The sequence below is a fragment of the Amphiura filiformis genome, chromosome 6 (assembly GCF_039555335.1).
Source record: "Amphiura filiformis chromosome 6, Afil_fr2py, whole genome shotgun sequence".
In the NCBI taxonomy this organism is placed as follows: Eukaryota; Metazoa; Echinodermata; class Ophiuroidea; order Amphilepidida; family Amphiuridae; genus Amphiura; species Amphiura filiformis.
Window position 1 is genome coordinate 42,618,976 of NC_092633.1, and position 15,067 is coordinate 42,634,042.

Sequence of the window (15,067 nt, forward strand, 5' to 3'; positions counted from 1 at the left end):
TTTGACACCTCAATTCTGTAGGTGTTTTTGGGAAAAAAAATCTAGATCTTCAATATGAAAGATAAAATTTTCAAATGATCGTCGGCTTTTCCTCCCAGCTACATACACTATAGGTAAATATCATTAGAATTTTAATTCGAGGACTGTTAAATGTCAAAAATAACAATTTTTCAGAATTTGTCATAAAATTTGTATTATATTGCCAATTTCAAAAAAATCTAAATTATTTGATATCAGAAGGACATTCCTCGTATTCAGAATGTAATTCGATATGTCTGATGTGCTCTTATGTCCGACAAAAAATACTGTGCAAAAATTGCTACCAGAGCCCTTAAGTACATAGGGCCTACACATGATTATCTTGTTTGTCTATTCAACTCACGTTTTTTGTATTTGGCGCGTATAGTGAGTGTGTGGGAAGAGTGTGGGGTGGACACAGGGGTGCGTCCTTTTGTGTGTATGTGAGGATATGAAATGCACCATCTCTATATTTAACAATAAAGAAGTTGTTGAAAAATAATATGAAAAAGTTATTGAAAGGAAACATCTCAAAATCAACATTTCATTAGAAAGATATGACATTAGGTAATAATATTGGCCGTGATAAAATTAAACTGATGATTAAGTGTAGTGAAAGTATTTGTAACATCATGAATTACACTCTCACAAAGTTTTTTTTTTATATTTCGGCAGCCATGGTGCTACTGCCTCTGATTTATTTAAATCACTTCAAAAAACAATAGCTGATTTTTTTAATTTTACAAAACAAAACAAATCAAGAAAATCATCAACAAATCACATATAAAAAGGCAGCAAAAATTGGATACAAAAAATTATGCAGCCACATCAATACAAAACCAGGCACAAAAACTTACAATGACACAGTCTTACAGTCTAACAAAGTTAGTGGGTTGTAAGGTAAACTAGCAAAAAGAACAATTATTCACAAGAATAATTATTAAAGGTGAGTGTTTCGATTATTTTCCATAATGTTTTCTACCTTACATTGAGGCCCACACCACTCTTCGCCATACATACATTCTCCCAGCCACATTTCCCTAACATAATATGAAATTTAAAAAATGAAGGAAATTTAATTAGGCAGAGGCGGGGCTCGAACCCACGCTGCACTGCGCCGCTATCACGTATACCATATGACCAGCGCCTTAGACCGCTCGACCACGAAGGACTTGATAGTGTCTTCGTGAAAATTTAAACATATAATATTAATAAATCGCAACTTCATTACTACATCATATTTTGGAATTTTATCTGCTTAAAACCACTGTGGCTTAAAACATTAATGTGTATTTAATAAAGCTACCATTATCTATATTGTTGAATTCTCAAGCGCATAGAGACAATTAATACGAGGGTCCTATGAATAGGCCTACATACACAATACATAAAATCGATTTTGATATCGGCCACGTGCTCTGCTGTGCATGTGGTTTCCCGCAGTGGCGGAAGTTGTATTACGAAGTGCATCCGAACTCCATTTTGAAGCAAATGCTTTTGACAAGGCATTGGATTGTTCCGGCTTGCATCCTAAATCCACATTAGACCCCTAATTTGATTTACGAAATCAAAAGATTAGATTATCATAACAACAAAACGGTAATCTTTTGTCGGGTCTAATGTGAAAATTACATAAAATAATTACAGTTTTTACAGAATTAATTTTCACTTAATTCCAAAAAAAATGGCGTATATAAGATTGAAATAAATTCTCTACCTTCTATACTAGATCAATTGTGACGCAAGTTGTTATCAAAAATTGTTGTGATAGATGTACAGTTAATATTCATATATTCCATTACCTATCTGATGGTACAGTTTTTACACAGAAAATATTTATTTGAAAAACCTGCCACTCGGCTTTTTCCGGAAAGGTGACAGGGTCGCCGTGACCTGTGCAATAATTACAATTAAAATTTTTCTTATTCTAACAGCAAGCGTTTCTAAAATGCAGTATGGCGAAATGTGGTGTAATTGAGGCCCATCATCCAGGTATTCTTATCCTTATAATTGCCCCTGTGGTTTCAGAATGACTTCCGAGGTAGTACACCACGATACTACCAACAATACCACCTAAACATGCTAATCGAAGTATATATTTTCAGGCTAAAATTCCAATGGGGGCACGAAAAAACACCTTTTACCTGCATATTGACGAGGTAGGTCTAAAAAAAGGGAATGCGACTATCAATCGGGTCACCCACCTTTAATATGAATATAAGGAATGTAATTAACTATTAATAGTGTACGAGAGATGCACAATTGCGTAACATAATAATGCTGAATTTGTTGTGACACTGCGCTTTCTTTCAGCGACAACATTTTAAAACTGACACTTGGAGAGATTGTCAGTGCCGTCAATTTTTTCGATCAATTAAAGAAAGACAGTCCATCAAATAATTTTGGCACCCACAATATGTTTGATCAATTAATATAATCCATATATTTATTTCCGTTGAATGTTGTATTGACATTGATTATTTTAAGATACAATTTACAGGTACGTAATGTACACTGAACATGGTAAAAAAAACTGGCTTCCGGAGTATCTTATTATAAGTAATACGGCCTAGGCTAAATCACACCCACATGCACCAACCATACACCTTCAACTACACACCCCACCACAAACATTCTTTGCACTGTGATTAGTTCGGTCATTAGTATATAAACATAAACTTTTAATACAACAGACTCACCAGTATAGAATTCCTTTTCCTTTCTCCGGACTCCATGCATTGTTGGAGTATTATACAATAAACTTGGTGTTAGCGTGCATTTTCCAAATCCTGGGTGCTCTATGAAAATGTGATACTTAAAATTAAATGGAGTATTATACAACAAACTTGGTGTTAGCGTGCCTTTTCCAAATCCTGGGTGTTCTATAAAATGTGATACATCAAATTAAATGGAGTATTTATACAACAAACTTGGTGGAAGCGTGCGTTTTCCAAATCCTGGGTGCTCTATGCAAATGTCATACATCAAATTAAATGGAGTATTATACAACAAACTTGGTGTTAGCGTGCGTTTTCCAAATCCTGGGTGTTCTATGAAAATGTCATACTTCAAATTAAATGGAGTATTATACAACAAACTTGGTGTTAACGTGCGTTTTCCAAATCCTGGGTGCTCTTTGAAAATATGATACACCAAATTAAATGGAGGAGTATTATACAAACTTGGTGTTAGCGTGCGTCAAATTAAATGGAGTATTATACAACAAACTTGGTGTTAGCGTGCGTTTTCCAAATCCTGGGTACTCTATAAAATGTGATACTTAAAATTAAATGAAGTATTATACAACAAACTTGGTGTTAGCGTGCGTTTTCCAAATCCTGGGTACTCTATAAAATGTGATACTTAAAATTAAATGAAGTATTATACAACAAACTTGGTGTTAGCGTGCGTTTTCCAAATCCTGGGTACTCTATAAAATGTGATACTTAAAATTAAATGAAGTATTATACAACAAACTTGGTGTTAGCGTGCGTTTTCGAAATCCTGGGTGCTCTATGAAAATGTGATACTTCAAATTAAATGGAGTATTATACAACAAACTTGGTGTTAGCGTGCATTTTCCAAATCATGGGTACCCTATAAAATGTGATACTTAAAATTAAATGAAGTATTATACAACAAACTTGGTGATAGCGTGCGTTTTCCACATCCTGGGTGTTCTATAAAATGTGATACATCAAATTAAATGGAGTATTTATACAACAAACTTGGTGTTAGCGTGCGTTTTCCAGATTCTAGGTGCTCTATGAAAATGTGATACTTCAAATTAAATGGAGTATTATACAACAAACTTGGTGTTAACGTGCGTTTTCCAAATCCTGGGTGCTCTATGAAAATGTGATACTTAAAATTAAATGGAGTATTATACAACAAACTTGGTGTTAGCGTGCGTTTTCCAAATCCTGGGTACCCTATAAAATGTGATACTTAAAATTAAATGGAGTATTATACAACAAACTTGGTGTTAGCGTGCGTTTCCAAATCCTGGTACCCTATAAAATGTGATACATCAAATTAAATGGAGTATTATACAACAAACTTGGTGTTAGCGTGCGTTTTCCAAATCCTGGGTGCTCTATGAAAATGTGATACTTAAAATTAAATGGAGTATTATACAACAAACTTGGTGTTAGCGTGCGTTTTCCAAATCCTGGGTACCCTATAAAATGTGATACTTAAAATTAAATGGAGTATTATACAACAAACTTGGTGTTAGCGTGCGTTTTCCAAATCCTGGGTGTTCTATGAAAATGTGATACTTAAAATTAAATGGAGTATTATACAACAAACTCGGTGTTAACGTGCGTTTTCCGAATCCTGGGTGCTCTTTGAAAATGTGATACTTAAAATTAAATGGAGTATTATACAACAAACTTGGTGTTAGCGTGCGTTTTCCAAATCCTGGATGTTCTATGAAAATGTAATGATACTTAAAATTAAATGAGTATTATACAACAAACTTGGTGTTAGCGTGCGTTTTCCAAATCCTGGGTGCTCTTTGAAAATGTGATACATCAAATTAAATGTAGTATTTATACAACAAACTTGGTGGTAGCGTGCGTTTTTCCAAATCCTGGGCGCTCTATGAAAATGTGATACTTAAAATTGAATGGAGTATTATACAACAAACTTGGTGTTAGCGTGCGTTTTTCCAAATCCTGGGCGCTCTATGAAAATGTGATACATCAAATTAAATGTAGTATTTATACAACAAACTTGGTGTTAGCGTGCGTTTTTCCAAATCCTGGGTGTTCTATGAAAATGTGATACTTAAAATTAAATGGAGTATTATACAACAAACTTGGTGTTAGCGTGCATTTTCCAAATCCTGGGTACCCTATAAAATGTGATACTTAAAATTAAATGTAGTATTTATACAACAAACTTGGTGTTAGCGTGCATTTTCCAAATCCTGAGTGCTCTATGAAAACGTGATGTTTCAAATTAAATGGAGTATTATACAACAAACTTGGTGGTAGCGTGCGTTTTCCAAATCCTGGGTGCTCTATGAAAATGTGACAATTCAAATTAAATGGAGTATTATATAACAAACTCGGTGTTAACGTGCGTTTTCCAAATCCTGGGTGTTCTATGAAAATGTGATACTTCAAATTAAATGGAGTATTATACAACAAACTCGGTGTTAACGTGCGTTTTCCAAATCTAGGGTGCTCTATGAAAATGTGATGCTTCAAATTAAATGGAGTATTATACAACAAACTTGTTTAGCGTGCGTTTCCAAATCCTGGGTGTTCTATGAAAACGTGATGCTTCAAATTAAATGGAGTATTATACAACAAATTTGGTGGTAGCGTGCGTTTTCCAAATCCTGGGTGCTCTATGAAAATGTGATACTTCAAATTAAATGGAGTATTATACAACAAACTTGGTGTTAGCGTGCGTTTTTCAAATCCTGTGTGCTCTATAAAATGTGATACTTCAAATTAAATGGAGCAATATACAACAAACTTGGTGTTAGCGTGCGTTTTCCAAATCCTGGGTGCTCTATGAAAATGTGATACTTCAAATTAAATGGAGTATTATACAACAAACTTGGTGTTAACGTGCGTTTTCCAAATCATGGGTGCTCTATGAAAATGTTATAATAAACACATAAATACATGCCCTTTACACACCCACACCCACCCCAGCCACGCCTATACATCGTAATCCACTCAATTAGATTAATCCGACTATAAATAAGAGTATAATTATATATATCTTCTCTTCTAACTTCCCTCATTTGTCGTCTACATCCCTATCTAAAACAACACACCTGCTAACAGGACAAACTGGGCCCAAGAAGAGGGCGTTTGTCATCGTTGTCACAGAGTTATATAGGATGAATATTAGAGGACCAATTCTAGCTCTAAATTATATCGTAACCGTCGTGTATTTTATTTGCCAACACTCTTTTTGTTTTATTATATATATATATAAATATATATATACCTCTCAGCGTTGGTATTTCAATATTGCACGTTTTTTAGTTATTTTCTGCTTATTCATTACATCGTTTGGATACCATAGGACAGGTGGAAATATGTGAACAAAATTGAACAGCATTTCTGTTGACGCTGATGCTCGCATATAGCTACAGTCTCACTGGTACGATAATGAATATATACTGTCAAATGCCATGACCATATTTATGTAATAAGATAAAGTGTAATAGTCAGCATTTAATTGTATTCCGTTTCTAAATCCTCCAGTGACCCACCACCGTACAAAAATACCCGGGCGTCGTTTTTTGACGTAACTTAATTTCCCCGAGTAGGCTCACTGACTGATCGTTCCACTGATTGGAATTCATTTCAAGTGAAACACACCCGCGGCAAAAATGGGCTGTGCTGATGAAAATTGTAGTCGCTTTAACATCATTGATGCACTCTGTCTTTTAGCAGTGTGTTGCGAGTAGAGTGTAAAGTGTGGAGGAGTCGACTAGCTTTTTCTAAGTGCTGAGTCTGGCATGCGTTCACTGTTAATACAGGTTGTTATTGGGATTTCTTCTTTACGTTTGTAGCGTTTAAAACGATGCGGCATATACACACACGACTCATTGCTACGCATACCTAGTGGAAAGACACCGGTGTACCGGTTATTGTTCTTCTTCAGCGGTGCCAAATTACAAACAGGATATTTCATATAGCTGTACTTTCAAATATTTGATGTCTTGCAATGGAACTATGCATTATGGCGACTTACTCATACAATATCGTAACCATTTGCTGCAATTTGAAACTCTATTTTACTTTATCATTGGTGTTAGCCGTGCTGAGATATCCAGCTTCAGTGTTGAGCATAACGACCGGTGCTTTTGAAGACGCACCAGTAGTGAGGGTTACAGAAGGCTATTTAATAGGAAAGCGAGTATCTTTGAATGCCAACTTGAAACCAGTGGACCAATACTTGGGCGTCCCATATGCAATGCCACCGGTAGGACATCTTAGATTTCGTGCACCACATACACCACCTCCATCTTACAGGGCATCCCGTCGTAATGCAACAACTTTTGCTCCTGCTTGTCTGCAGCTTGTTATGACCCCAGACCAGACGGCCGATATGCCAGGGTGGAAACGGATACCATTGGAGGAGAAGTGGCCTTTCCTAAGGGAATTAAGTGAGGATTGCCTATATCTCAATATCTATGTGCCAACACGAGGTAAGACACAAAGTTTTGACTCGAGAACAATTGCATCAAAAGTGTTTGAATTTTACCGCTTTCCAGCATCTTACATACACAGCTTGTGATGCAATATAAGAAAAGTCAAAATTGAACATAAATAATACCGATTTTGTACTTTTATGCAGCATTGTCGTATTTTACAGTAAGTAACTTTGAGTGTGTTTATTGCATGTTATAAAATAATCTATCCACGCAAAAAATATAAGTAGTCCACTGTGACTTTCAAACAAGACTTTAAGATATAATTAGAAAGCCTAGAGGCACAATGAATTACAAGGTTCGATGAACTACAGAATACTTTCTGTTAATACTGATTCACATTACACGAATCCTTGAAAATATAGATTTGAAGATTATCAGAATATAGCATTCCGTTTTTTTCGTTTCTCCTTCCTTCATTGCTCCTTTCTTTTCATCTTTTTTTTTGGTTTTCTTCTTTCTCTTGCCTGTTTCCTTGCTCGCTCACTCTCTTGCTTGCTGAACTCAGTTTTTCTTTAGCTCTTGTATATTAGATTCCTTCTTTCCATTCCTTTTTGTTTTTCAACTCGTTCTGCTTTTTCAAGCTCGTGGGTTTCCAAATAATTTACTGATTACTAAATCTCTTCAGGCTAAGTGTATGTTACAATTAACTGAAATCTAACTTCCACGTTTTTTCTACCTTATTGATTAAACCGTACTTAAAATTCGACGATTTACTCAAACAATTGCGTACAAGTAGCTCAGTTTGACACTCTAAACTACCTGCTACAACCGGTTAGCACTATATGCCGAAACTAGCTACAAGTATAATATGAAATTCAATTTCAAATGTGTGTGCTCTCTTGAAATACAGCTAATGTTCTATACATGTATCGAATGTTTTAAAATGCAGTCGCATATCGGTGCGGCGTATCATGAATGCCCTAGTACTATTTTCAAGCAGGGCATATTATCATCGCAAGAGTCCCTATCGAACCTTTCCCTATTTAGACGAACCAGATAGTACTAAATGTTGCGATAAAGTTTCCGAGACGAATGCAAAGATCAATTTGTTTGACTCAAGAGGCTGCCAACATTTTAAAGGAGCAGGTTCTAAGTTTTAAAGGCTAATTATATGACTGTGATATCTATGATAGCTTTGTGTATCTTTCATTTTCATCATCGGCAGTAATTGTGACATTCAAACCCTCAATAGTTATAGTATTACCAACTTCTCATCAAAAGTGGTTATAACCACTTAAAAGTATTGAAAATCGCATTCAATTATGCGAGAAATTCGAACAATGTGAAATTTCTGTGCAGTGATAACAAAATTTATTTCCTCCGGAATTGTCATAATTAAAAAAAATTACGGAAAAAATGAGGTAGAAATTTTTGTAAGAGATGGGATGAAAGAATTTTGTTCAGAGTTGCATATCTCGTTTTACTACTAGAATTACATTTCAAAATGGAGCTGGAATACAGGTGATGTTGGTATTACTGAACATTTCATCATCGCCTAATTAAATGAGACCATGTATATCTTCTTGCACGAAATATTGTGATTTAACTGATTAGTGTAAAACAGTTCACTGTTCGATTTACCAATTGATGTAAAAAATCAATTAATGGCCTAGAGCCCAGAGAATAATTAATAATCATTGCATTATTATCATCCCTGAAATTATAGAGCAATGTTTGTGTTTTTGTCCGATAAGATCTTATTATCGCGCATCGACTGTGCTAAGGGTATATTCTGTTCATCTCACTTCATTCACGGATAAAAGGAATACATTATATAAGCAAATCACCTGTTCTATTGTTGATTGAATATCCGTTCTAATATGAACATCACGCTATTAGGAGACCAAATAGACTCCTCACCGCTGCCATAGTTCACTAAATGTGAATTTATCGATGCGACCCGATTGACCTGGGTATGAGATTTGATGATACCACGTTATCTGTTAAGATCACAGGTGTGTGTTGGAATGCACGTGGATTGTTATTCATCACACTTCACACTTGTCCTGCACGATAATAGATTTGAAGATCCTATCAAAAGGAAAGCACATGCATATTAACGTAGCTGTGTTTTCTGGTTTTCAAGGCCATTTTTACTAGGCATACCTCATTGCACCAAAGACGATTTTCACAGCATCCCAAAATACACCATGTGCTGTACATACCACTTGAAATGTTACCTTTTTCAGTCAGAGCAAACCATGACATAACTTTTTTACACACATGCGCCAGGAAAGGAGTATTATCAAGGGGGTGACACTAAATTCACGGTTGTTCTATTAGCAACGCAAAATCTATGAAAAATTCAGCTGGTTTACTAGCTAGAAAGTGAGGCCAGTTATCGATCCGTTATAGCTCGTTATGAATAATTCATGTTCGACCCTTGGATCATGTTAATTGAGTTTGGCAAATAACAACGTTGTTAGTTTTGCGAACTTTGCCTGTTCAATGAGAGTATAGCGCGCCCCCAATACATCTGGGCGCAAAACAGGCGAAAACGATCCAGTTTAATGAAATGGCGGACGGGTATTCCCATCAGGCACCAGTGATATGTTTTTTCAAAGAAAGTCTACTAATTTGATATGAAATGACATTTTGCAATAGCAAAGTCAAAATTAGGACTTGCTGTCAATAATATGAAGGAAACATGTGACAGAGGCAAGGTGGGAAATACAAGTAGTATTTAAGTTATGAATAACCTTTGATACCCGACCTGACCTTCCATCATGGCGCCTTATTCGTTTTTATGTATTTCTATTATGCTCTCAAGTAAAATAAAATACCAATCTGCTCTGAGCAGACAATGTTACTTGGCTCCCAGCATGAATTATTGATTTTATACGGAAGTAAAGAAATGCACAGTGTATGTGCATGATGTGCAAGCATACTCCAAATATTTACGGTAAATCTGAATAGTGGTCACATGTTAACATATCATGTGTTCGGGAAATCACGTGGCAACATTTTAAGATTTCAGGCTTGTTTACTAGTTAATTGCCATTTTTGTACTCTTTATTATTTATCTTTGTTAATTAACATATATTTTAAATGCTGATAAATCGTGGTTGGCTACCCACGATATCTGTTAAAGTCAATATTTTATGAATATAATTCTACCACGCAGAGGGGGTCACGCAGCAGAATTTCACATCACCTGACTTAGCTACATTTCGAAGCTCTGCTCTTCAAATTCATGTAAATTTCAAAGTTTATACATATAATATATTTAATATGATACTAATTTTTTTTTGTTATAACCAACTGGTACACGAAATATACTAGCTTATTACCTATACAGAAAGGTAATTTTCAGCCTTCACTCAGCAAATTGACATGCCCGGCATATGCAGCCATTCTCCGTCTGGATAACATGACTGTCGCCCTCAATACGTCTGGGCGCAAATTAAAATAACAATACGCTATTTACATATCAATGCGGCCTCATGCTAATTAAAGCTGCCCCATCCAGGAGTTCATCTATGGTATTATTTGCTTTCGTGTGCAAATAACCAACTTCATACTCGAATGGATTTGTGCGTCTATCAGGAACTAAACTTTTGTTATGTTATGATATAGCCTTCCAAAATTTGTGTGTTGAAGGTTGCAGTCTATACATGCATCAGTGAACACATCAAAATGGAAGCTAGGTTGACCTTCGTGTCAAAAGAATGACCGGTTCCCATTTTTTCATTTCAAATTTCATAAACCCATTTTGTCTTACTTTCAGGAGTTCTAAATTTGTTAACACTTGTAAGGAGGTGCATGAAACCCCCAGCTTTACCATAAATAACATCCAAAACCTCCACACAGTGTCGACACCCTGTATTATAAATAGTTTTTCCTTGCAACTTAATACTCCGTTGGTGAGCGACGGGCGATTGGTATTTCACCGAACGCAAGAAAAGGAGTCCTATCTCATTTGCTAGGAATCGATCGCTAGATCGCTCAGTGCTGAAGTACAAACTCAAAATGTAGAGATGTATTCAATTCTATATAAATCAATATTCTATTATTGACGCAGATAAAGAAAGTTGCATAGTGTCTCGATAGCTCTCGATATAGTGCATTGTATTATATAGACTTGTGATTTAATATTCTATATACAGCACGTGGATATGAGCTTTATATGATTTTAATTCTCAAACAGTTGAATATATCACAATTTTAATGTACGATTTAAAAATCGTAATGTATAAAATGCAGTAAACTATATGCGTATAAAGACAACAGCAATCGCCGCTGAGTGTATTGAATTTCCAGTTAGTGTATTGAAAACAAAACGTGGAGGTTGATTCAATGTAATCCCAACATGCAGTATGATATTATGTGCAATGTAATAAAGGAGCCATTTCAACACCATTTCACATTCAAATTTATGTACAAAATAAGAACCACTAGTTTTGATGGAATATTCATCGAGACTTTTATGTTTTGAATTGATAATTGGGTACGGGTAATGTTTGTGGATACGGTGCTACTAAGAAAGTTAAAAAGTCTCGTGTTTTTAAAACAAATTTAGATATTTTAAATGCTTGGGAAAAGAAGGTGACACCAGCAAAGTTTTCTTGCACATGCATGCATGCAGACGCATAGCTTATCTTGTTGTATAACAACCTTGGCCATGCACAGCAGGAGCCCAGCGTGATATTTTCTGAAAATAACCATGTGTTTCTCAAACATGCTGTCAGTGGCTGCAATGTATTCTGGGCTTACATTTAAACAACCTCTGGGTTTTACCTGACAACAAATCGAATTTTCTTGTAATGGTAACATCATATGGGGTACTGAGCATGCGCAAGTCGTAAACACGTGTAGAATAGAAACTCTGTGGTATCTCATATCGTGTAAATGTTATGCTTAGCCTGAGTCGCTCGGCCCCTCTCGAACAAATTCGCCATGCATATCTCTTGAAAAACGAGAGGATTCGCCGTACTATCACGGCAATTTTTGACACGAAGATATAGGGATGATGACGCTGTGCCCCAGTGATGTTACTGCTGTAAACTCTGTACATGTTCAATGGGAACTTGCATGCATCAGGAACCAGTTTTAGGGTCTTTTGCATAAGCAAGGAGCACTGTGGTGACGTGATGGTCATATTTCCAGTTGAAGTCCATACACCCCTATGGAAGACATTACCTTAATCTCTCACACAGGAGTGTGAATTTCAAATGGGGTTACTTGAATGGGTGACTCCATTTGAAATCTACACCCCTGTGTGGGAGATTGGAGGTTATGTCTTCCAGACAGGTTGTACGTATTTCAACTGGAATAGTCCGATGCTCCTGGCATCAGTTTGTCAAAGTTTATTTCATAATTTTATTTAGAAATTAATATATGACAGGAATTATACCCATCGGAGATCTAATATAAAACACATGTCTAGCGTAATTACATTTCACAAGACGGGGGTAATTGTGATTAGGAAAGCAGTTACCTCCAAGGTGTACACATGCAGCAAGTTGAGTTGACCCATATTATTCCCATGTAAATTAATAACATCCCTACACCATACCTGAAGTCAGCACATACATGTATAGTCGAATCCAACCAGCCAAATTTTGGTCAGAATAATTCATTCGGCTATGTTTCAAACTGATGTCGTGACTCTGCCCAATTGGGTGGATAAAAGCCACTCAAAAAGCTATCTTATATTGTATTGTGTTGTACGGTTTCATTATTCTTTTGTCTACGTGTACCACGGGTGATGGAATGCGGTTTACAATCCCCACCAAGGCTGCATCATTTCACATTTCAGGTGTGACGGAAGTTCAGCAATCCTTCGTTTCAAGTTTTCGTTTCTCTTTTGTTCAGAAACCAAAAATCAGCGGATTAAAAGAGGGACAGAACTTGTCTGTATATACTGAGCGGCAGCGATTGAGTTTTACCAATGAGGTAGATCGCTTTTTGTTGCGTTGCGATTATCACATGAATAGATCTGTTTATATCACTCGAGTGTCTATTCTTTTGTAATCTCGGTGGAAATATTTTGATGGTCTATATTTTTTCACATGGATATTTCGAAAACTAATTTCAAATTAAGATTGACTTGTTCGACTTCTCTGCTCGTGAATATTACACTGCGAAATTTAAAAACTTCTTTTGTATACTTTGATCAAGGTAACTTCAAACCTGATAATCTGCGGTCACACGATTATGTAACAAACTGAAATGAAAACCAAAACTACTTTCTACAAGTTTCAAGTTTCTAACAAAGGGTACAGACAAAGCTATTGGTAATGACGTCAGTCAAGAGCTTAGACAGGATAATAGGAAACCACGTGATCAAAACCAAAACCAATACCAAAACTTGTTATTTTGAAACGACTGAATGTCGGTTTCTTTTTGTCCAATGAATAGAATCAATGTATTGGAGCCGCAAGTGCATCAAGTGCGGATCCATCTCTTTGGCTGGTTATATATTTATCGTGTGTTGCACTCCGTTCATTCCTTTACGATTCAACTTACGATTCCATCGCTCGTTACTAATAAACGTCATACAAACTCATTACGCGTTTTCCTAAAGTAAAACCATGGAAGTAAGAGATGCCAAGCTGAATATGTAAAATTTAAAAATAGGTCAAAAGCCTAGCAGTCATTGGCATTTAAATACATTAACTTTACACCATCGTTTGCATTGGTAGATGATATATTAAGCACGGCATCTTTAATACTCTAGTATTTATACCTACACGGCTGAGTTGTTCATATTAAGACTCTATCAGTGAACCCGCTAATTGATGCTGTCAATTTACATTTATTTCTTGAGGATTTAAAGAATAGCGAATTCACACTTAAGTGATCTGATTGAGCTCACTTTTTGCTGATATGATTGCATGCGGTGCATTTAGAAGTGTTAATTATAGGGAGATTATTATCAAATATGTCGGAGTAGGAGCAATAATGAGCAAATATGATGAGGGGTTTGATGTTGTGAACATAAATAATAATTTGTTTGCAATGAAAAAATATAACTCCAAATAAAATGGATATAGTTTTAACCAGAGAGATGTGAACATGAAGATATACAAATTCGAAATTAGAATTCGCTTTCTTTTCATTATAAATATTCATAAATTCATCTATTTCAAATGCATTCGTCGATCATGTTTCGCTGCTTGACATATTGGGTGCTGTTGATTCAACTCTATACGATACAGGATTTGCAATATTCACTGGAAAGTTCTTGTATTGTGTGTTAATCAGTGCACGCTTTATTAAAAGATTTTGCAATGACCACCTTGGACTTTTTTATATTTGGAGAACCGTGTGTTGATAAACGTATACTATGAAACAATGTTTTATTAAAGAAACTATCAAGTTATTGTACCTGGAGGACCGGGTGTTAATAAGTGTTCATTATGATAAGAGCTTTTCAAATGATCGTCAGAAGTCCTTGTATTTTGGAGAACGGGTGGTGATAGTATTAACCGGGTGTTCATTTCCGAACATTATGATATGAGCTTTTCATAACAACCGCCATTTCATACGTGGTGGTGATAAACAATTTCTAAAAGTTTAAACTCACTTTCAGCACAACACATTCAACTAATCTTCGATGTGTAACACACAATCCTATGATGTTGTGATGGACTTACCCTTTTGTTAATCGTTGGCGACTTTTGGTCGAATGAGGGCGTTGTATTGTCAACCTTATACAACGCCCTCATTCGGCCAAAAGTTGCCGCAATGTGTTGTATATTCGTTCTATAATAACAGAACACTTAATACAAATTTGACAATATTTTTGCGAAGCGAATGAATCTGCAAGATTTATTTTTGCACACAAACATTATGCTGCGAGAGGCTCCCGGTGATACAAAAATCTCAAACTTTTTTTGGGATAAAAGTGGGGGACGA

General features: G+C 35.8%; 1 protein-coding gene across 1 annotated transcript in view; it reads left to right on the top strand.

Annotated features, from left to right (window-relative positions):
• The first annotated feature begins 6,454 nt into the window (after positions 1-6,454).
• Positions 6,455-15,067, top strand: part of LOC140155445 (neuroligin-4, X-linked-like) — a 276,301-nt gene continuing 267,688 nt past the window's right edge. Inside the window, exon 1 of the mRNA XM_072178304.1 lies at positions 6,455-7,201. Coding sequence (XP_072034405.1) covers positions 6,718-7,201 — 484 coding nt within the window. The 5' untranslated portion in view covers positions 6,455-6,717. The remainder of the gene's footprint in view (positions 7,202-15,067) is intronic.